The following is a 22909-nucleotide window of genomic DNA, read 5'->3' on the forward strand; positions in this document are numbered from 1 at the left end:
CTAATAAGCAACTGGGGGACAGTTAATCCCACCGAGAAAAAGACAAAAATCCCCCCTCTTAGCAATGACCACATCGTGGATGCTAATTCTTTCTGGAAAGGAAAAGTGCTAGATGCTTGAATCAACAAATGACCCACGGAGGAGAGGGGAGATTTTAATGAGCTCAGAACCGGGGAGAATTATCGTCTCCGTGACTGTTCTGACTCCCCTCCGCCCACATGGGAAAGACATGGGCCAAAGCTTGGCTTGAAACTCTACCTCGTAACAAAATATTGCTTTCTCTGCTGAGACTTGAGTAGAGCAGCTTAGAGTGAACCACCCACTCCCCAGGCAAGGCACCAAATGGTAAAACAATAGTAAGACACAGCTATGCACTCGGGCAGCCCGGCTGCCGTACAGTCTAGATAACAAGCAATCCATTTTCTCCAAGACAGGGAGAAACAAACATCAGAATATGAGAGGGGAAAGGGAGGACAGGACAGATTTGGAAAACAGTGGTTTGCAAAGTCATACAGAATATCACAATTGTATGTTTCCCAAATAAAACAATTTTTAACTACAGAAAGTACAGCCCCAAACTCTCGGCTAGAAGACATGCTTTATCTACTGCTATCAAGGCTTTTGAAAAATAGGCCTAGGAGAATTTCATATTTGGGATTTGTATAGGAGAGCATTTCTAAAAGGTCATGGAAACCGAATGAAAATATGTTTATTTTTGGTCCTATGCTGCGGTGTAGTGTGGTATAGTGCTGGCATCCCATACAGGCACTGGTTCATGTCTCAGCTGCTCCACTTCCAATCTAGCACCCTGCTAATGTGCCTAGGAAAGCAATGGAGGAAGGCCCAAGTGCTTGAGCCTCTGCCACCCACATGGGAGACCCAGAAGAAGCTCCTAGCTCCTAGCCTCGGCCTGGCACAGCCCCCAGCCATTGCAGCTATTTGGGGAAGGAACCAACAGAGGGAGGATCTCTCTCTCCTCCCTGTCTGTCCCTCTCTCTGTATAATTCTGTCAATCAAAAAAAAAAAAAAAAAAAAAAAAAGAGAGGTTTGGATGAGATTCTCCAGGAGCAATAGGAAGAATGGGAAGGAAAAGGGTTCGAGGGTTCGAGTGCATCCTTAGGGAGCACTATCTTCAGTGTTGAGGGGACGGGAGTGACGAATGGAGACGCTGGTCTGTCCCAGGATTTAGGAAGAACAGTTTCCATGCAGGCTAAGGAGAAAGGCTTCTGGTCTCAGGTTTAAGTGACACTGTGGGTATTAGGGATTCATCAGTGATGTTACTCTAGAAATGGGCCTTATCACCCACACCTGGCACAGTGAGTGCCCTACAGACGGAGATTTCATTCAGGCAGAAGTGATCCTGAGTAGATACCCTGATGAATCATAGATTTTCCATGTCTATCTTTTTATTAGAAATTAATTGTCCCTCTAGCATACGACGATGCTGGGTATCTGTGAATCAACATCCATACTTTCCTGAAATATTAAGCCTACTATCAAATACGAATGCTGAAATAACTGTAACTACTCTGAAATGAAAGTGTCAAGGCATTGTCATTCACATGTAATACTGTGGCAAGAGAAGTCCACAGAACAACTGTAACAAAAGGTATTTCCCCCACTTCGTATCCACCCAATGATCTCATCCTGGGAGAATTTTTTTCCTTTCAGGAATTGAGTGTATTTCTTTTTTCCACACTCATCTGTAATCAGTAAAACAGATTATTGGCTTTTAAAGTTATAAGACCTTTCTTATGGTTATTTCATAAATCAGAGGGACTACAAGCCAAACGGACAACTGGGAAATAATGATTACAACATTTATCTACCATTTTTTCCCCTAAAGGATAATAAATGACCTCCCTTTTCCTAAATGTTCCTACATCCGCCTCTTACTTCATCACTCAATTGTTCGATGTATGAGGAAAATATTAAAGTTACTCGATTGTATCCAACATCCTAGAGAAGTCACTTAATCTCTGTTACAGTGAGCTGGATGCTTACAAAACTCACGATGGACATAAAGAGAAAAGGCAATCTCCAACCTAGGAATTCATCCAAAATAATCCCCTTCCTCACACCAGAGGAGGAAAAATGTAAGCTAGGGCAGTGGGGCTGGGGTGGGGAGAGGAAGCGAGGGGATCTTGCTCACGTGACAAAGGTTCGGCCACGTGGAGCACAAGAATGAAGAAATGTGCACTGTACAGTTCCAGCGCCCCTGCGGGCATGCACGGGAATGGCGGGGGCAGGGTCTACATGGGTGCTAACACCCGCTTTAGGGCACACAGCATGTTCGCGTGCACGCCCATGGATGTTTAGCTCTGCATTTCCCGACAGGGATCCTGCCCAGGGTACACCGGCAGATTCCCGCAGCCCACCTGCTGCCGCAGCTCTCCAGGCTTCTGTGCTGCTCTGAAAAGAGAGGAGCCCAGGCGAGGCAGGAGGGCCGCTCTGGGTGGGTCACACGCCCCGGATGCAAGTTCAGACTCCGCTCCCTGTTGGCGATGACAGGGCCCACGCTCACAGATGAGCACAATGCCTAATTCTGCAGAGCTGTGACACGAATGAAATAACACTCGCATTACATCTTACAGAGAGAAGGGTCTTTATTTTTATGGAATGTTTTCAAGGCCTTCCCATGAAGTTCCTATTTCAACCTCCCTACAAAGCATTCACGGGGAAGAAAAGGTTATACAGGTGCAACAGAAGCACACGGGAGATGACAGGCCGGTGGGCTAACGGGCTGTTCCCTGCAGAACACAGGCTGGAGCCTTCCCGCAGGGTTGGTGGCAGCTCTTCTGTGCCACAGACCGCTCACTGCCCCGTCTGGCCCCTGATGACCACAGGGACCTCTCTGTGGTTGGCCACAGGTGACTGCAGAGTGACATGGACGGCTGAGGGCTGAACCTGACCCCCTCAGTGGCTCAGAGGAGTGTTAAAAGTCCAGCATGAGGCTCCCCAGTTCAACTCCACTGCACTATGTGTTAAACTGCTCTGTTACCCCATGAACCCAACACCACTATGTCTATGAGAAAATTAAGACTAATCTCAAACCACCTTCCAGCACTGGGAACCTAACCCTGAGACTGGAGTATACAGCAAGGATGTCTTCAAAAGGGGGGTGGGGGTCTAAGGAAAGGTGGAAATTTCAGTGTTTCAATTACACTTTATACACTTAAAGAAGAAATGATCACTCCTAAATATCAATTTCTCAGCTTACATTTTGAACCATCTAAGACTACAAAACAAATCTGTTAAACTCACATGGCCTCCACCTGGTCTCCTAACCATTGTTTTCAACTTATTCTCTCACACTGCTAAATATAATGGCCTCATTTTTTGGCTATTGCAAAGTTCTATTCACTTCTCTGGTGTTGAAAAATAACACCATGATCAGGCAGAAGCAAGAGTGAGAGGATGGGAGCCGACATCCAAAGGCACTTGCAGGACCCAAACATCCTCAGATCTATCAAAGAAAGCTCAGGGACCTCCACGCCTTGGCTGAACCTAATTGTACTGCACACAGTGTCCTGGGTAGGGGCTCACCATGAGACCCTGGCATCCAGGAGGGTCTGCAGCAATCGTCCCCACCCCACCCGTGACAGCGGGGGAGGGAGTCGGCGTCACAAGGCTGCTCCGTGGGAGCACACACCTCACCAGGCGGCCACTCCACCCTCTGAACAGGGGTGCCGTGACAAGGCCCAGGCCACAGCGAGGGGACAGCTTCCCTTCTAGTTCTGCTTGCCCCACTCCGATGTGTGTCTCTGGGGTCATACACAATTGGGAGGAAGCAACTGTGGACTCGACACAAGTCTGACAGCGTGGGCTGTGAGCTCTCTGAAGCTCTACACCTGAGCTGGAAGGTGCTCTGGGTTTTGAAGGTTTGCGATGGGGCAGTGGCTGAAAACCCAGGCCGCAGGCTCATCAAGATTGTTTTTAGTGATAAGAGCCTGAGTCTCCTCACCTGTAAGCACAGGGACAGGGACAGCCCTGCCGGGTGGGAGGACTCCATCAACGAGATGGGTACAGGACGGTACCTTGCTCCCACCAGCCATTCAGGTGGTCGATGGTGGCCATCATTACTGCCATCACAGCACGCCGCTATTTTAAGTGCTGCTTCTGCTAAAAATAATACACAGGGCTGGCGTGGTGTAGTGGCTTACAGGGCCTGCATCCCATACTGGAGTGCCAGTGCAAGTCCCAGCAGCTCTGTTCCCAATCCAGCTTCCTGCTAAAGGGCCCAGGAAGCTAACAGGAGATGGCTCAAATACTGGAGTGCCTGATTCCCATACGGGAGACCAGGTGGAGTTCCTGGCTCCTGGCTTCAGCTTGGCTCAGAAGTAAATGGAAGATCTCTCTTTCTCCCTCTGTTGCTCTGCCTTTCAAATACATGAAAATGTAAATCTTATAAAAATAGAATCCCAGAGCTTGCTAACTAGTTCAGTCCACAAGCCAGGACCCCTCCCCCACTCCCTTTGGAAGACAGCACTCCTGATTCCGATTTGTAACACAAATGCATTTAGAAGTTTCCAATTCACTTCTAAGAGCCTTGGACAATCCAGGCCAGGCGCTAACTTTAAACTGGAAAGGGCTCTGATAATGTAGCTCTGCTCAAAACCCCAGACACTTTGATCCCTCAGATGTGCGGTTCCTGCTCCTCTCCCTTCCGTCAGCGCTGGTTCTGAAGGGGGTCCGTGCTCAGGAGAAATGAGGTCCCCTGAGAAAAACAAAATGAACCGGGTCTCTCGTGTCTAGGCTATTTCTCCAGCACGCACTGGGGTTTGCCTGATTCGTCCCAGCTGGAGGCTGCTTCTCGGCCGTCCGTCGTCCAGCTGTGCCCTAACCACAGGCCCAGGGGAGACCCTCGGGGGAGCACTGCCACCCCGGCTGGTCAGCAGCACGTGCAAGGCGCCCTCTCACCTCAAACTGGCTTGGCCACTGGGTGCAATTATCAGGGCAAGGAAGGGGGGACCTCTGGACCCAGGCTCACCCCAACAACAGCACTGAGGTGGGGGGCTCCATCACTCCAGCACAAGGGGCTGGGCGCTGCAAGCTGAGCATGGGGCCCTGTCTGAGTGGAGGGACGAGGAGGAAGGGGAGGGCTGCTTAGTTCCACCCAAACTCGTGACTCAGGCCTGTGGACACCTGACGCCCCACAGCACAAGGCTAACCTGGACTCCTGCCCGGACACTGCTCCCCTCCCCAACCCCAGGATACCCGTAGAAATGCAAAATGCATCTCAAAGCCTGTGAGGCTCAGAAATAAAGCAGGCAACTTCCTGTCCACTGTTAATGATATGCAGCAGAGCTAAGCTATAAAGCGACCAGACACAGAGAGGCCTGTCCTGTTTCCTGCAGAACTGGAGGAAGACACACCTCAGGGCTCTGTGCTCAGGCTCCACAGAGATCTCAGGCCTCATCGGCACGCAGAGACCCTCCCTGGACAGAGAAAGGACCCACTGGTACCAAACTCAACGGAACTCCTCCTCTACATCTCAGGGCCTGGAAGCCATGAGAGGTCGGTCAGGAGTGGCTGGCACACGGGGGACAGAGGACAGTGGCTGCCTGGACTCACAGGAAGAGGCCACAGCTTGGGAGGCCACACTCCAGCTGAGGACAGCAGGGAGAGCTGGAACGGCCACACTGGCCACCCACTCTGCCAGGACTAGAACCGGTGCCCATATGGGATGCTGGCGCGTCAGGCCAGGGCTTTAATCCGCTGTGCCACAGCGCCAGCCCCAAGTAAATAAATCTTATTAAAAAAAAAAAAAAATCACTTGGCCTAGTGAAACCTGGTACGCATGCTCTACGGTGTTCACAAGGAAATCATCCAACAACACATTCCCAGCTGGTCCCAGCTGGCCTCTCTATCCCTACGTGACACGTGATGACAAGCACGTAAGAAATACTTCTCAAAGGTAACGTACCATAATCCTTTGCTCATCCTCTTCTCTCCCCAACTCTTTTTTTTTTTTTTTTTTAATTTTTTTGACAGGCAGAGTGGACAGTGAGAGAGAAAGAGAGAAAGGTCTTCTTTTGCCATTGGTTCACCCTCCAATGGCCGCCACGGCCCGTGCTGCTGCCGGCGTACCGCGCTGATCCGAAGGCAGGAGCCAGGTGCTTCTCCTGGTCTCCCATGTAGGTGCAGGGCCCAAGCACTTGGGCCATTCTCCACTGCACTCCCAGGCCACAGCAGAGAGCTGACCTGGAAGAGAGGCAACCGGGACAGAATCCGGCGCCCTGACTGGGACTAGAACCTGGTATGCCGGCGCCGCTAGGCGGAGGATTAGCCTGTTGAGCCACAGCGCCGGCCTCTCCCCAACTCTTCGATCCTTGCTGGTAAGATGGGTGTTTGCTCATTGTTGCTTAAACTTGACAATAACCTGGACAGCAAAAATCCCCACCTACTGTCACACGCACACTTCCAGGGTTTCCACAGAGAAGCTTTTCCAAGAGTGTGGCTAGTGTGGCCAGAGTCTGTCCACAACGGGTGCCCCAGGATGCTAGCCCAGGTACTTGTTTGCTGGGTTTAATTCTTTCTAAAAAAAATTTTAAAAATGTATTTGAAAGGCGGAGCAACAGAGAGAGAGAAAGAGATTATCTATCCACTGGTTCACTCCCCAAATGGCAACAACAGCCAGAATTGCACCAGGCCAAAGCTGGGAGCCCAAAACTGAATCCAAGTCTCCCACATGGGTGGCAGGGACCCAGTACTTGAGCCATCACTGCCGCCTCCAGAGTGTGCATTAGCAGGAAGCTGGGACTCCATCCTAGGCATTCTCATCTGGGATGCAGGTGTCCCAAGCAGTGGCTGAACCCCCCCCACCTGCCCCATCAGGTGCACATGGTTCCACTGTGGCCCCCAGGGCCTGCGGAGGCTGCCAATGGCATGGTTCTCACTGCCACGGCTCCAAGGAAGGCTAAAATTCTGCCTAAGGAAACAAACGGCAGAGGTTTTCCTCTTGTAGAAATACGACAGACACACGACAAGCGACAATTCCAGTGTGGGAAAGAAGCATCAAGGCACACAGCGTGAGCTATGTGGCTGGAGAAACTCGGCTGCTGGTGTGAGAACCAGGGAGAGACAGGCCGTCATGAGGGTGGACTGGGGGCCTGTCTTACAGAGAAAGGCCGGAGGAGCAAGCCAAATACTTCAAGGACAAGGATGGGGGCCCATGTAGTTGCTTACAATGATAAAGCAGTGAAAAAGTTGATAGCCAGGCTGAGCGTTGGGCACAGTGGGTAAGATGACACTTGAGATGCCCATATCCCACACTGAGGTGCCTGGGTTCATGTCCCAGCTCTGCTTTCAAATCCAGCTTCCGGCTCATGCACACTCCAGAGACAGCAGGGAGTACCTGGGTCCCTGCCACCCATGTGGGAGACTTGGATTGAGTTTTGGGCTACTGTCTTTGGTTTGTCCCAGTCTTGGCTGTTGCAAGCATTTGGGAAGAGAATCAATGGACAGGTCTATCTGTGTCTTCTGTCTGTCTCTCCCTCTCTCTTGCAAATAAACAAATATTTAACAAAGAAAAAAACTGACAACCCTCATGTTTCACAGCGGTGTCATTATAACACCAAGGACTTAGGGGAAACAATGTGTGTGCAGTGTCAAGTATTGAAAAGAACTTTCTTGTTTATGCAAAACTGGAATGTCACCTAATTTCACACCACTGAATCATTCTCAAAGTCAGCAGGAGGTTCAGAGTACAGGGTCAAGGTGACTCGTTTCCATAATAAAAAAGTACTAATTACTTTGAAAAATATCTTTGTTTTGCAAAAATACAGATACAACTATCCAGTGTATCTTTGACAACGGTGAAGACAATTGCCAACGAAGGTATTTTCTCCTTTCGCCACAGCTCTTCAGTACAGAGCAAGGCTTGGTTTCTTCTTCAACTTAGCTCCAGAATAAAAAAAAAAAAAAAAAAGCAGCAACCAAGCGCAAAAACATTGCCCCTAATCTGCTTGAATAGGGTGCCACCTTGTGGCCACCGTGGAAATACACACAGGATCAGGATCACTTGGCAGAACTCTATGTATCCCCAATGGTCTTAAAACAAGCAGGCATTACATAAATTAGATGCACCTGCCACACACCCTGCAGCATCTCCGGGGAGACACCTGCCCCACCTGGCAGGACTCCAACTTGCTCATTTCCAGGCTTTGGCTGCAACCTGAGAGTCATATTGGAGTATTTTTAGATCTTGCTTTGCAGTAATTAACTGTGCTACAATGTGCTCATTTTATTTAACTTTACTTGGAAATCTGTGAACTGTATGATTTTCTGACATGGAAAACGTTATCAACTATTTCAGACACGAACATGTCTGCAAACTCACTGTCTGGTCTAAGCAAACAAGCATAAAGGTCCCTGGGTCTCCCACCTCTCCTTCTCCATCCACGTCTTTTGCTCCAGTCGAGGTTTTTCCTGGTGTGGTGCATGGCTCGAATGCATTTCCTTATACTTGTACGTCATATGCATGCGGCCTGAGAAGACATGCACACAGGCATGGGCTCCCTATCCCTGGATTCCACCAGAGGACTGAAAACATCTGGGTATAAAACTGAGTTTGTACTGAACATTCTTCTTGTCATTAGCTCCAAAACAATACAGTTGGGGCCAGCATTGTGGCGTAACAGGCAAAGCAATCATCTGCAATGCCGGCATCTCATATCGGCACTGGTTCCAGTCCCGGCTGCTCCACTTCCAATCCAGCGCTCTGTTAATTCACCTGAGAAAGCAGCAGAAGATGGCCCAAGTGATGGGGCCTCTGCACCCACACGGGAGACCTAGAAGAAGCTCCTGGCTCCTGGCTTTGGCCTGGCCATTGTGGCTATTTGGGGATTGAACCAGCGGATGGAAGCTCTCTCTCTGCCTTTCCTCTCTCCATAACTTTGCCTTTCAAATACATAAATAATAAATCTCTTTAAGAATACAGTGTGATGATGATTTATATAGCATTTAATTTGTTTTAGGTATTAAATGTGATATAGAAATGATTTAAAGTATACAGGATAATGTCTAGATTATATGCAGATACTATGACATTTTATATAAGGAACTTAAACAATTGCAGATTGAGAGATCTTCCATTTACTGGTTCACTCCCCAAATGCCTGCAAAGGTTGGGTGCTGGCTAGGCCAAAGCCAGGAGCCTGGAACTCAATCCTTGTCTCCCATGTGGGGGGCAAGTACTTAAGTCACTACCTGCTGCCTCCTGGGGTGTGCATCAGCAGGAAGCTGGATTGGAAGGGGAGCCAGGATGGGAATCCAGGCACTCAAGTAATGGGATGTGGTATCTTCATCACCACACCAAAGACCCATCCCTCCATATGCATTTTAGAATTGGTTTGACAAATTCTACCAAAAAAAAATCATGCCAAGATTTTGATTCAAATGTATACATTAATTTAGACAGAATAAATATCTTTAAGACACGGACATATCTGCTCCATGGACATGGTATCTCAGCTTTAATTTAGGTCTTCTCAATGACTTTCATCAAAATTACATTACTACTTTCAAAAGGTTGTGTATTTCTCCATTTATTCCTGGTACCTTCTGATTTTCTGTAACAGAAATTGTTACCTTAACTTTTAAAATGTTTAACCCGATAACTCCGGGTTGCTAGTGTTTAGAAATGCATGTTGATCTTGCATTCAAGAACTCAGCAATCTCTTACTTAATTCTCATATACTTTTTATAGGTTCTCTCTAGCCTATGCAATCCTATCACCTAGCATGAATGACAGCTTGGTGCCTTCTAAGTATGGCAATTCTCTTCTTCTGTTCCTGGGCTGTCTGGGACTTCCAGTACAATGCTGAGTAGGATTACTGGTCACAGGCTCCCTTATCTTTCCTGATTTTCAATCTTTAATGAGATATTTGGTGTAAATTCTGTAGATGTTTCGTTAATTAGGGGATTCCTTTAACGTCCCGGTTTACAGGGTTTTCTGTGTGTATGTATATATATATGTGTGTGTGCGTATATATATATGTGTGTGTGTGTGTGTGTATGTATATATATGTATGTGTGTGTGTATGTGTGTGTGTGTGTGTGTATATATATATATATATATATATAAATATAATAGCAGGGTCAAGCATTTGGTGCGTGGTTAAGACTCTGGGAGGCCTGTATCATATATCATATATCACAGTGCCTGGGTCTGATGACTGCCCTGGGTTCCTGATCCCAGCTTCCTGCTTATGTGTACCCTGGGAGGCAGGTGGTACCTCCCGTAGCTGGGTTCCCACCACCCACACAGGAGTGCTGGACTAAGTTCCCAGGTCCCAGCATTGCCCTGGGTCAAGCCTGGCTACTATGGGCATGGGGGCAGTAACCAGTGCCCTCTCTCAGTGATCTGTCTCTTTCAAAAAAAAAAAAAAAAAAAAAAAGGAAGTAGTTAATGTTCTTTAAGAAAAACTCATAATGGGTACTAGATTTTATCAAATGATTTTTCTACAGCTATTTTGGTGAGACTATGAATTACACTAAGAGAGTTTGAATTTAAACCACTCTGGCAATCCTGAAACAAACCCAATCTGGTACCGTATTCAGATGCCACACTCATTCAGATTCCTATTTGTTCACGGTGCCCACTACACTCACGGTTTCACCTTTATCTTCCTGACCTTGTCTGGGCCTGGCACTCATAAAATGAGCTAGGACTTTCTCATTCTTTCTGCCTGCTGCACACGTGGTCAGACTGGAATGAGCTGGTCGTTGTATGACAGAACTTGACTGGCTCCTGGTTTGAAGGAACTCATCTGTAAAACCCCTGCTGCTTTTTTGTTTTCGCTTTGCTCCTGTCTTTGATGGACCCAGGTCTGTCCTGTTTTCCTTGGGTCCGTGCTGTCAGTCACATGTTCCTAGCAAAGCGCTCACTTCCTACAAATTCTCAAGTGACAAGGATAACGTTACCCACATTCTCCCTTTTAAAAAATGGTTCTTGTTTCTTTCACTGTGTCCCCTTGCTCATTCCAAACACTGCTGGTACTCTTTCTGTCTTGATTATTTTGGATAGAGGTGTTTCTATTTTTTTACCAGACTTTTCCAAGAACCAACTTTTGGTTGATTATGTCTCACATTTGTTTTCTACCCCATTATTTTTTTTCTTATAATTATTTTTATTATTTCCAAGCTTTGAGATTTTTGTGTTTCTCTCACCTCAAGTTAGATAGTTGGATTATACATTGCCAGCTCTTTTTCTTCTGTAACAGAAGCACTCAAGGCTATGTGGTTCCACACGACACTCACCTTGCTTTCCAGCTGCGGCGTCTTCCACTGGGAGCTCATGGTCATGGAGTCTTTCCTCTGGAACAGGCACTGCAGGGCGGCTTCCAGGGGTCCGTGGGCCCCCAGAACCAAGACCTTCTTCCCGTCTAAGTTGACACCTACCAACCAAACGATCAAAACTTCAGGTTCTTCCTCCCATACAAGTTTACCTCGAGGGAAAATGCCCCCTTTAAAACCTGGCCTTAGGAGTCAGCATTGTGGTGTAGCAGGTAAAGCTGCCACCTATGACGCTGGTATCCCATATGGGCAACAATTTGAGTCCAGGAGCTTCACTTCCAATCCAGCTCCCTGCTAATGGCCTGGGAAAAGCAGCAGATGGCCCAAGTGCTTGGGCCCCTGCACCCATGTAGGAGACACAAAGAAGCTCCTGGCTTCGGTCTGGCCTTGTCCCAGCAGCTGCGGCCACCTGGGGAGTAAACCAGTGGATACAAGATTGCTCTCTCTCTCTCTCTCCTCTCTCTCTGTAACTCTGACTTTCAAATAAAATAGATGAATCTAAAAACAAACAAAAAACCTGCCATGTCAGCAACATCTAGGTAACTCTAGGCTGGGAGTCAGGTGGTTGGATTAACTCCCCATACCATCCCATCTCTTTTGGTTTCAATTCTTGGCTAATTTTCTTTCCACAATGCACTGCTGTCCTTTCCCAGCCATAACTGACTCTTGCTTGGAGAGCTTTCTGATTCAGACTCATCACCTTGAAAATCCTTCTGACAGAAAGACACTGTATCTATGGACTGTGTCAGAGAGTCCGGCTTTATAGTTACTCTTTCCAGGGACTATTCTGAGACTGATGATCTGGGTGCCTCTTGCAATGCCAGCATCCCATATCAGGGTGCTGGGTCCAGTTCTGGCTGCTCTGTTTCTGATCCAGCCTCCTCTTTATGTGCCTGGAAAAGCAGTGGACGGTGTCCCAAGTACTTGGGTCCCTGCCACCCATGCAGAAGACCCAGATGCAGTTCCAAGTTTCTGGTTCAGCCTGGCCCAGCCCTGGCCATTGCAGCCATTTAGAGTGAGCCAGCAAATGGAAGAGCTCGCTCTCTCTCTCTCTTTCAAATAAATAAATATATAAACTTTAAAATAAATAAATGAAGGAAATTTTCTAAAACTTCATTATTCATTTGTTTCTCTGTATATCTATGTGATACCTTATGTGTTAAAGTGATTATATTAAGTGTATAATTGATCATATAGACAGGATTAAGTGTCAAAAGGATCATCACATAAATAAGACCAAGTGTCTGGTAATAACAACAGATAGAATTAGAAAGGAGAGAAAGTTCCAAATGGGAAGCAGTCCACACAGCAGACTCATAGGATGACAAACACCCTAAATAGCACTCTGACCTCACAATCAGCCTTTAAGGCATTCAGATCAGGCTGAAAAGTCCACGAGAGCATTTCAGACATGGGAAGTCAAGACACTGTGGTAAAAAATGATCTACATGAAAGATCTCTGTGAGTGAGATCCCGATGGAAAGAAGGGGCCAAAGAAGGCTGCACTTTCCTCTGAAGGGAGGAGAGAACTTCTACTTTGCTTACGGCCCTGTATAAATACCGACGGATTTTGTGAACTCAAGAGGCTTCCATAGCCTTGGCAGCTTATGACAAGACCCTCGGGTGATCACTGACATCATAAATAAGAGTGTCAATTGTTAAATCAACAACAGGAGTCACTGTGCACTTACTCCCCACATAGGACCTCTGTCCTTTAATGAGTTGTACTATGAGAATTAACAGTAAAACTTGTCTTCAAACAGTACTTTATACTTTGTGTGTCTGTGTGGGTGCAAACTGTTGAAATTTTTACTTAGTATCGAGTTGGTCTTCTGTATATAAAGTTAATTTAAAAAATGAATCTTAATTAAGAATGAGATGAGAGAGGGAGTAGGAGGTGGGACAGTTTGGGGGTGGGAGGGTAGGTAGGGTAGGAGGGGAAGAATCGCTATATTCCTGAAGCTATACCTAGGAAATTTGTATTCATTAAATAAAACCTTTCTTAAAAAAAAGAAAAAGAAAGTTGACATTAAATATCACTTCTGTTTCAATTAGAATCTTTCAGCAATAAATCTTTATTTAAAAAAAAAATCAAAGAACAGAAAACAGCAGTTTTTCTGAAGGAGCATCTTACCTGATTTTTCAAGAAGTTCAATTACAGCTCTCGCGACAGGTGAGACAAAACATTCATGGGCATCTCCGCGAACCAGCTTCCCCAGGTTTACGTCTGTTACTCTGAAGCCAAGAACAAGGCAGCAGGTTAAGCCACAGCTCAGCAGGAAGCACTCATAGGTAATTCCTAGGCTTTAACCCCAATAACAGTCAGGTCAGGGTAGGACAGAACATATTAAATATGGGCTAAAAAGCGGTGCGATGCTTTGAATGTCACCCAGAGGTTCGTGTGCTGGAAGCCTGGAGCCCAGGGAGGGTATGTTCAGGTGGTGGGACCACAAGATGTGGCCTGGATGTGGCTATGAAGGCACCACACTCATGAACAAATCAATGCTGCCTCCCAGGAGCTCTAGCTCTCCTGAGACCGGAATTAGAGCCACGGCGGGGAGGGACATCATAAAAAGAGACCAACCCACTAAACCGGGCCCCAGCTGTGTGCAGTTGCTTCTTTGCCATGTGGCCCAAAGGGCCCTCACCAGGACCCCAGTGCCATGCTGGGTGGACCCTCCAGCCATGAGAATCGTGAATCAAGTAAGCCTCTTCATACAATGCTCAGCTTCAGGCACTTTGATATAGCAAAACATACAGGTACCAAGTAAGCAGGAAAGAAGCATTAGTCTTAGAGCAGCCATGAGGACGCCTCACTCGGTCCCCACCTTGCGCGCTCTCGTTCTGCCCTCAGCAGGACACAGCCTGAGGCGTTCACCATGCCAGAGAGCACTTTCAGTGCTCTACAAGGCAATGGCGCAATACTCAGCTAATCCTTCAGTCCACACCCAACACCCAGAACCCATCCTACAAATGTGGAGGGATCCAGGAAGACCTGGGATTCACAGAGCTGATCACCACCTGACCTCAGTACGTACGTTCTGGGGAAATCAAGAAAAAAAACCAGAGACCACAAACTTTGATGGTTTCCGCGCCTTATTGTGTTCAAATTTAGGACAAAATATTCTGTAACTATTTACACCGAACTAAGGGTCTCAATCTCAGGTAGTAACTGTGAAATTATGATTACAGATGTTGTGTGTGTCTGGGCTTCCATCCATGGATCCTGGGTCTGACTCCCTTCCAAAGGCAGCCACAGAAGCGCAGACAGTGGGTCCTGAGTCCTCCCCACTACACAGAGGTCCTGTTCTGTGCCCTCAGAGGATGTCGAGATGGGCATCACCAGGATTCCTCTCCTAGCAAATCAGGGATCATAGCTACACAACGAGCCTCCATAAAAACCAAAACGGGGGACTGGTGCTGGGGCACAGCGAGTCAAGCTGCCGCCTGTAGTGCCGGCATCCCATGTGGGTGCCAGTTCTAGTCCCGGCTGCTCCACTTCAGATCCAGCTCTCTGCTATGGCCTGGGAAAGCAAAAGAAGATGGCCCAAGTCCTTGGGCTCCTGCACCCATGTGGGAGACCCAAAGGAAGGTCCTGGTTCCTGGCTTCGGATCAGCTCAGCTTTGGCAGTTGCAGCCATTTGGGGAGTGAACAAGCCGGTGGAAGACCTCTCTCTCTCTCTGCCTCTCTGTAACTCTGCATTTCAAATAAATTTTGAGGCCAGCACCACGGCTCACTAGGCTAATCCTCTGCCTGTGGTGCCAGTACTCCGGGTTCTAGTCCCGGTTGGGGCGTCAGACTCTGTCCCAGTTGCTCCTCTTCCAGTCCAGCTCTCTGCTGTGGCCCGGGAAGGCAGTGGAGGATGGCCCAAGTGCTTGGGCCCTGCACCCGCATGGGAGACCAGGAGGAAGCACCTGGCTCCTGGCTTCGGATTGTCACAGTACGCTGGCCATGGCAGCCATTTGGGGGGTGAACCAACAGAAAGAAGACCTTTCTCTGTCTCTGTCTCTCTCTCTCTCACTGTCTAACTCTGCCTGTCAAAAATAAATAAATAAAATAAATTTTGAAAAAAATTTTTTTGAAAAATTTCAAAAAATTTTTAGAAAACAAACAAGGACCAGATCTGGGGAGCTGACAGACAGACATTCCTGGAGGGAGATGCCCAGACAGGACGCGAGCCCCTGTGCCCCTCCCCCATCACCTGCCCTATGCATCTCTGTACCCTCTCCTTTGTAACCTGGTAAAGTAAAGCACTAGGGCACTTCAAAAAAATCTACACATTTTCTTCATAACATGCGTTTTCCATGAACATTTTGAAGGCCCCTTATACACAGATTTCAAATTTTTTTTACCCAAATAAACTTATCTTTTGGGTTCTTTTCCTATGTACTGTCTGAAGTATTCTCATGTTTCCCTGAGCTCTGTTTGCCGCTCTAGGAAGTTCTTCGAACCCAAGGAGGGGGCTATGGGGACCCTCATTTATAGCTTGTTGAACCAAACACAAGTAAGAACCCCCTGGGGCTTGGGAAGCCACCTACAGTGGCAGAGCAGCAGTCTTGGGGGCTGAACCCTCAACCCACGGGATCTGACGCCACCTCCAGGCAGGGAGCGCCAGGACTGTTAAGTGTCGGATGCAGAACCCACTGCTGCTTGGTGTGGGGGAGCCCACACTCCCCTCCCCATCAGGTACCCCATGTGATCTGAGTTGTGAGTGTGTAGTGGGGGAAACTGAGTCCAGGTTGATTTTTCCTTCTCTGTCTTCAGAATTAACAAAATACAAACAACCAGAAAAGTTTTCCTAATCTGCACTTCTCACGAGATTTGAAACCATTCCCTGCTACCTGGAGGTTCTCACCTGGAAGTTCTCACACGGACAGGGGCTTCTCTCCCTCACAGCGAGCCTCCCAGAGCCTGGGTCCACCCCAGGTCACCACAAAGGACTAGGACAGAAGAGGCGTGGGCGTGGCAATGAGGGACCCCGAAGGACCTACCAGGTAGGGACTCTCACTTCATCAATTTGCATATAACCTGGTTTTATTTAAAGATTTGTTTCATGGACTTATTTGAAAGGGAGAGCAGAGACAGAAGGAGAGATCTTCCATCTGCTGGTCCACTCCCCAAATGTCCTTACAGCCAGGCCTGGGCCAAGGTGAAGCCAGGAGCGAGGAAGCCCATCTAAGTCTCCCACGTGCGTGCCAGAGGCCCAAGTAGTTGAATCAGCCTCTGCTGTCTTCCCAAGCGCATTTGCAGGAAGCTGGATTGGAAGTGGAGCAGCAGTCAGGACTTGGACTTGCACTCCCACACGGGATGCTGGTATCAAGCGGTGCACCACAACGTCAACCCTTCCAATAACCTTGTGACCTTAAATATGCTGTGTGCTTTAGGCCACAAGATAAAACAGTTCCTCTATTTCCATGTAAGCACAGGGGGCTTCCATCCCCAGCAAGCATGCCCTCCCTGCAGTGCACAGGGGCAGTATCAGTGTTCTCTGTCCTGTGAAGCTCACATCATATGATAACAGGAAGCAGAGCCCAACATCAGAGCTACAGACATCTATGATGCCCTCACCCAAATTTCAAATAAAAACTTATGCTGGCCGGCGCCACGGCTCACTAGGCTAATCCTCCGCCTTGCGGCGCCGGCACACCAGGTTCTAGTCCCGGTCGGGGCACCGGATTCTGTCCCAGTTGCCCCTCTTCCAGGCCAGCTCTCTGCTGTGGCCAGGGAGTGCAGTGGAGGATGGCCCAAGTGCTTGGGCCCTGCACCCCATGGGAGACCAGGATAAGTACCTGGCTCCTGCCATCGGATCAGCACGGTGCGCCGGCCGCAGCGCGCCGGCCGCGGCGGCCATTGGAGGGTAAACCAATGGCAAAGGAAGACCTTTCTCTCTGTCTCTCTCTCTCACTGTCCACTCTGCCTGTCAAAAAAAAAAGAAAACCTTATGCTATTAGGGGCCGGCATTATGGCATAGTGGGTAAATCTGCCACCGGCAATGGCAGCAGCCCATATGTTCGCCAGTTCTAGGCCAGGTACCTCCAGTTCCAATCCAGCTCCCCGTTCACGGCTGAGGAAGGCAGTGGAGGATGGCCCAAGTGCTTGAGCCTCTACTACCCATGTGAGAGATCCAGATGAAGTTCCTGCTTTGGCCTGGCCCAGCCAAACTCTTGTGACCATCTTGGGGAATAAATCAGTGGATGGTAGACAGATTCTCTCTCTCTCTGTAACTGACTTTCAAATAAATTAATAAGTCTTTTGAAAAATCCGCAAACTCCTGAAATATTTGCAATTTCTTTCATCTCCTAATGATAGACATAGTTAAAACAGACAGAAAGGATACAGAAAAGGGCAATCACAGCAGACAAAGTGATTCAACGATAAAGGTTAGGCTCTGCTCCGTTTCCTTACCCATCCACATCTTTTTCGGGCTTCAAGGCGTTGAGGACTTTGCTACTGAGTGAGTTCTCAGGGACCTGAAGAGAAAGCCCGTGGACTCTGGCATCTTCATTCATCTTCAAGATTTCATCTATGATCTAAAGAGGAAAACCCGCAAGACTCAGAACTGAAATGGAACAATGAGACCTAACAAAAGCAGCTTTGGGAAAACTGGACTCATAAAAATGTATCTGTGGGGGCTGACGCTGTGGCACAGTGGGTTGAAGGCCTGGCCTGAAGTGCCGGCATCCCTTATGGGCACCAGTTCTAGTCCCGGCTGCTCCTCTTCCAATCCAGCTCTCTGCTGTGGCCTGGGAAAGCAGTAGAAGATGGCCCAAGTGCTTGGGCCCCTGCACCCGCATGGGAGACGTGGAAGAAGCTCCTGGCTCCTGGCTTCAGATCAGCACAGCTCCAACTGTTGTGGCCAACTGGGGAGTAAACCAGCAGATGGTAGACCTCTCTCTCTGTCTCTACCTCTCTCTCTAACTCTGTCAAATAAATAAAATAAATCTTTAAAAAAAATGTATCTGTTATAGTTCCTTCCTACTCCTTATTGAAGACTTGGAATACAGCACAGTGAAAAACTCTCACTTCCACTTTCCATCGTGTTTCTAAAAGCTCAAAGGGTTGGCTGCGTTTTATCGTGACTTCTCTGTAGTTTTTCTCCTCTACTCTGTGCCAGAAAACAACCAAACCAAAGCTCAACAGCTATTAAAGTATAGACAGAGAAAGGACAATTCCCTGTCAACAATCATATCTCAAACCCAAGACACTGCCAGTTTTCAGTGAGGACAGGAAGCGGCAATCTGAAGCATTCCAGCCTGGCTCAGCTAAGCCCCACTGTGTGCTTCAAATATAGCATGTTCCACTAAAGTTTATTGATCACCAGATCCAAGACGTCACCCCGGGATGGACGTCTGATGCAGCAATTAAGATGCCGCTTGGGGGACTGCACTGGGGCGTATTGGGTGAGGCTGCTGCCTGCAGTGCCATCATCCCATATGGTCGCCAGTTCTAGTCCTGGCTGCTCCATTTCAGATCCAGTTGTCTGCTATGGCCTGGGAAAGTAGTAGAAGATGGCCCGGGTCTTTGGGTCCCTCCTGCACTCACATGGGAGACCAGAAGGAGGTTCCTAGTTCCTGGCTTTGGATCAGCCCAGCTCCAGCCGTTGTGACCACTGGCGGGGTTGAACCGGCGGAGGGAAGACCTCTCTTTCTCTCTCTGTCTCTCTGTAACTCTGCCTTCCAAATAAATAACTAAATCTTTAAAAAAAAAATGCTACTTGGGACACCGGCAACCCATATGGAGTGTCTGGTGTTGAGTCCTGGGGCTGCTGATTCCAGCCTCCTGCTAACAGGCACCTTGGGAGGTAGCAAGGAATGGCTCAAGTAGCTGGGTCCCTGCCATCCACGTGAGAGACCCAGACTGAGTTCCTAGCTCCTGGCTTCAGCCTGGCCCCAGCCCTGGCTTTTGTGTGCATAAGTGAACCAGGATGGGAAACCGCTTCTGTCCGTCTGCCTCTCTAGCAGTGAGGAGGGCATCGCTTCCCCGTGGGGTTTATAGAGGCCCCCACACTTGCGTAGGGCAAGGCCTGACACACACCTTACAAACACCCAACACTGTCTCATTACTGATTAGCTGAACTGCTAGTCCGCATGATCAATCAGGACAAGGCTCTTGGCAATTAAAACTCAAACAGTCTCTCCGGCCCTCAGGTCTCTGCACTTTGCCCCACCTGGGCAGAGCCAGCACAAGCCTCCCCAGGTGACGCCAGCTCTGTTCTCAAGACACTGGCCTTCCTCTCAGCCCTGCTTACTCCTTGCAGGAGAAAAGCCCTCACTGCCTAACCCTGGAGGGGCCTGAAGTCTGTGGTCTGTGTGCCCTCCTCCATGCAACACCAAGTGACCCGTGACTCCGCTACTTCCCATGGTTTCCGTTATTCTCTGTCAATAATAAGTGGAAAATATTCGATGAAAAATACCAGAAATAAGTATCCCATACGTTTCCAATTGTGCGCTCCCCCGTAGCGTGATAAAATCTTGGGCCGTCCTGCTGCGTCCCACCTGGACGGGAAATATCCCTGCCTCCAGGGTCCACCCCCATCGGTCCTGCAGGAGCCACCTCAATTATCTCAGCAGAGTGCTTGTGTTCAAGTCACCCTTATTTACTTTCTAATGGCCACAAAGTACAAGAGTAGTGATGCTGGCGATTGGGATATGCCAAAGGGAAGCTGTGGAGTGCTGGACACGTCGGGCTCGGTGCTGTGTGTGATTCAGGCATCCCCTGGGGGTGTTGGAAGGAATTCCCTGTGGATAAGGGGTAACTGCGGTGGCACCCCCGCCCCCAACATAGCAGTCTCTCTCCCTTCCTGGAAATAAACCTTTCCAACAACTCCACGTTTATTTTTCATTTGACACGGGCCGAATGGGGATATGACAGGGAGGGCTGACTCCACACTCAGACCAGGAGGCCACAGGAGGCGGCAGGCAGCACGGCAGGACACAGGAACCTGAGCTTCTATGGACTCTGCGACATTACTGGCCAGGGACTGCTGCCTCCCCAACCTCACCCATGTGTGAGACCAACACACAGCTATGTTATTTGAGACCCTCTGACTTGACGCTTTCTATGCCGCAGAGGTTAACCTAATCCTCACTGCCACGGCCAGTGGAAGAGCCAGCCACAGACAGTCAAGAGCAGGGACCTGTGGCCTGTGGTCAGTCTCCTCCCACACTTGCGATGATGCTATTGCATCATCCTGTGGCAGGAACAACCACGTCACAAGGGACAGCGGTGAGAGGACCTCTGGGTGTTTGGCCTAGCAGTGAACGCACTGCTCGGGAAGTGCCTGGCCCGACTCTCCTTCCAGCTTCCTTCCAATGCACACCTGGGAGGCAGCAGGTGTGGCTCAGGTACTGCAGTCTCTGCCGCCCCCATCTCATCTCCATGTGGGAGGCCTGGATTAGGTTCCCAGCTGCTGGCTTTGGCCTAGCCCACTCCTACCTGTTGTGGGCATTTGGGGAATGAACCCACAAGATGGAAGTTCTCTCTCTCAAATAAAACAATACAAAAACTAAATAAATAGCAAAAATCAAAATACAATTTTTAAAAATGCCACTGAGAGAGCCACGGCTGTTTAGCCCGGGAAGGACCCTGATGGTCATCTTGTCCTGTTCCTTTGTTTACCCATTAGGCAACTGTGACCCAGAGAGGCCAAAGGAATAGCCCAAGGCCAAACAACCTGTGCAGACAGAGCAGGAGCAGAGCCAGGGCTCTGACAATCCAGCCATGAGTCAAGGCCAGGCCTGTTCCATCCCCCCAGGAGATGCTAACAGGCCGTCCAGGTCCAGGGAGGAGGGCAAGCCACGTGCAGGGTGCTCTGCGGTCATTACCTCATCTTCACTGCTATCCGGAGGAAGGCAAATGTGAGTGATGTTCAGGCCAGCCTGAAAGGGGAACACAGGGTCATCCATCACCACAGCAGATTTTACAAAACAGAGCATGAAAAATCCTAACAAGTGTTTCAAAGGCAACGGTCCTCACCTCCTCAGCCAAATTCTGGTTTACCTCCTGCAGCAAGTTGTCGTCCCCTGCCTGGGAAACAAGAAGCAGAAGGTGAGTGTAATGGCATAAAAATATCTTTGAAAGACACAACACGTGACACAGGCACCAACACTGTGATTGCAAACCAGCTCAAATAGACGATAAGGAAGGGGCCGGCGTCGAGGCACAGCGGGTTACGTGGGTGCCGTCTAGTAGAGCACCAGTTTGAGTCCTGGCTGCTCTGCTTCTCATTCAGCTTCTTCCTAATGCGTCTCGGAAGCCATCGCCCAAGTACTTGGGCCCCTGCCAACCGCGCAGGAGACCCAAATGGAGCTCCCACCTGGGGAGCGACTCAGTGGATGGAAGATCTTTCTCTGTCACTCTGCCTTTCAAATAAATCTTTATTTTAAAAAATCTTTAATTTCTTAGGCACTAAAATTGTAACAGCGCTGGCTGGCTGTGGGGCACACAGCCACAGCCAGCAACCCCTCCAGGTGCGGATGCCAGAGGGAGGGGTTTCAGTGGCTGGCCCTTCCAGTAGGAAGCCTCTGTGTGGGCAGATTCCCAGCCTGGCTTTCTTTCTGCTGTCCTAACTGGCACATCGGATACATACCCCCAGCCACGTACAGCTCTACACTCTGGAGAAACACAGCACTGGTGCGACCGGAGGCTGCTACACTGAGAGGCACTATGCAAACCCAGCAGCCCTGTAGCCATCTACCCGGCAGGCTGTGGGCATCCCGGCCTGGCTCATCTCACTATGCCCCTGCCCCTGCCACCATGCAGGGATGCCAAGAAGGAACTATTTGGGGAGGGGGAGGGGGAGGGGGAGGAGGGAGGGGCTGCAGCCCAGAAATGTACTTGGCACATAGTTCTTCTGACATGGTAATGACTTATGACAAGCTTAAAGCAGGTTTCAAAAGACAGGAAATGTGCTTTCACCTAAGCATCTGTCTCAACTTGTTCCCCTCTCACCTTCAGATCACATCTGGAAAGCATTCACAAGCACACGCAGTCCATCCTGTGGAAGCAACGTATGTGGTGCCCACCTCCTGCCCCGTGAAAGCCACTCACATTCAGGGAGGGAGACTCTCCAGAGACCCACCCCGGAACTGCAGCATCTAAACTGTAACCCCGCAGAGGCAGAGGGGCAGAGAACGCAAAGCGACAGCATTTCCCAGACAAGAAATGCAGGTGGTCTCTTAATCACAACTGTTGCTGAACCTGAAGGCGGCCTAAAGTGGGACGGAAGCGTGCTCAGCTTACCTGAATAACAGCAAGAACAGGCTTAAAGGCAGGGTTCTTCTCTTGCAGCAAACTCAGAACTTCTTTGGAGTTCTGTATGACTTCTCTGCATTGAAAAAACAAAAGCCATGCAGGCATTTATTTATTAATGAGCAGACAGGGTGGAGCCAACACAACCTTCTTACAAAGTTCCTGACTATAAACGAAACTAGACAACAGAAGGGCAGGTGCATGAGTCCAGCCTGTGGAGGGGAGAGAGAGGAAAGGGATGAAATCACATAACATGAACCCAGGGGACAGCGTGCAGGTCCGATTTTAAAAACAGGCCTAAGGAAATAAAGGTGAGGTCAGCGATAATTTCCTAGGGTTAAGTGCTTCTGTTGTAGCTAC

The 22909-nt window shown here is 48.9% G+C and overlaps 1 protein-coding gene across 1 annotated transcript in view; it reads right to left on the reverse strand.

The window, feature by feature from the left end:
- MTHFD1L (methylenetetrahydrofolate dehydrogenase (NADP+ dependent) 1 like) overlaps positions 1-22909 on the reverse strand; it is a 195957-nt gene that overhangs the window by 167631 nt on the left and 5417 nt on the right. The window contains exons 2-7 of the mRNA XM_002714991.5: positions 22541-22625; positions 21275-21325; positions 21124-21177; positions 17705-17829; positions 13433-13533; positions 11263-11399 (exon numbers count right to left, since the gene is read on the reverse strand). Coding sequence (XP_002715037.3) covers positions 11263-11399; positions 13433-13533; positions 17705-17829; positions 21124-21177; positions 21275-21325; positions 22541-22625 — 553 coding nt within the window. The remainder of the gene's footprint in view (positions 1-11262; positions 11400-13432; positions 13534-17704; positions 17830-21123; positions 21178-21274; positions 21326-22540; positions 22626-22909) is intronic.

The sequence above is a fragment of the Oryctolagus cuniculus genome, chromosome 5, assembly GCF_964237555.1.
Source record: "Oryctolagus cuniculus chromosome 5, mOryCun1.1, whole genome shotgun sequence".
Classification (NCBI taxonomy): domain Eukaryota; kingdom Metazoa; phylum Chordata; class Mammalia; order Lagomorpha; family Leporidae; genus Oryctolagus; species Oryctolagus cuniculus.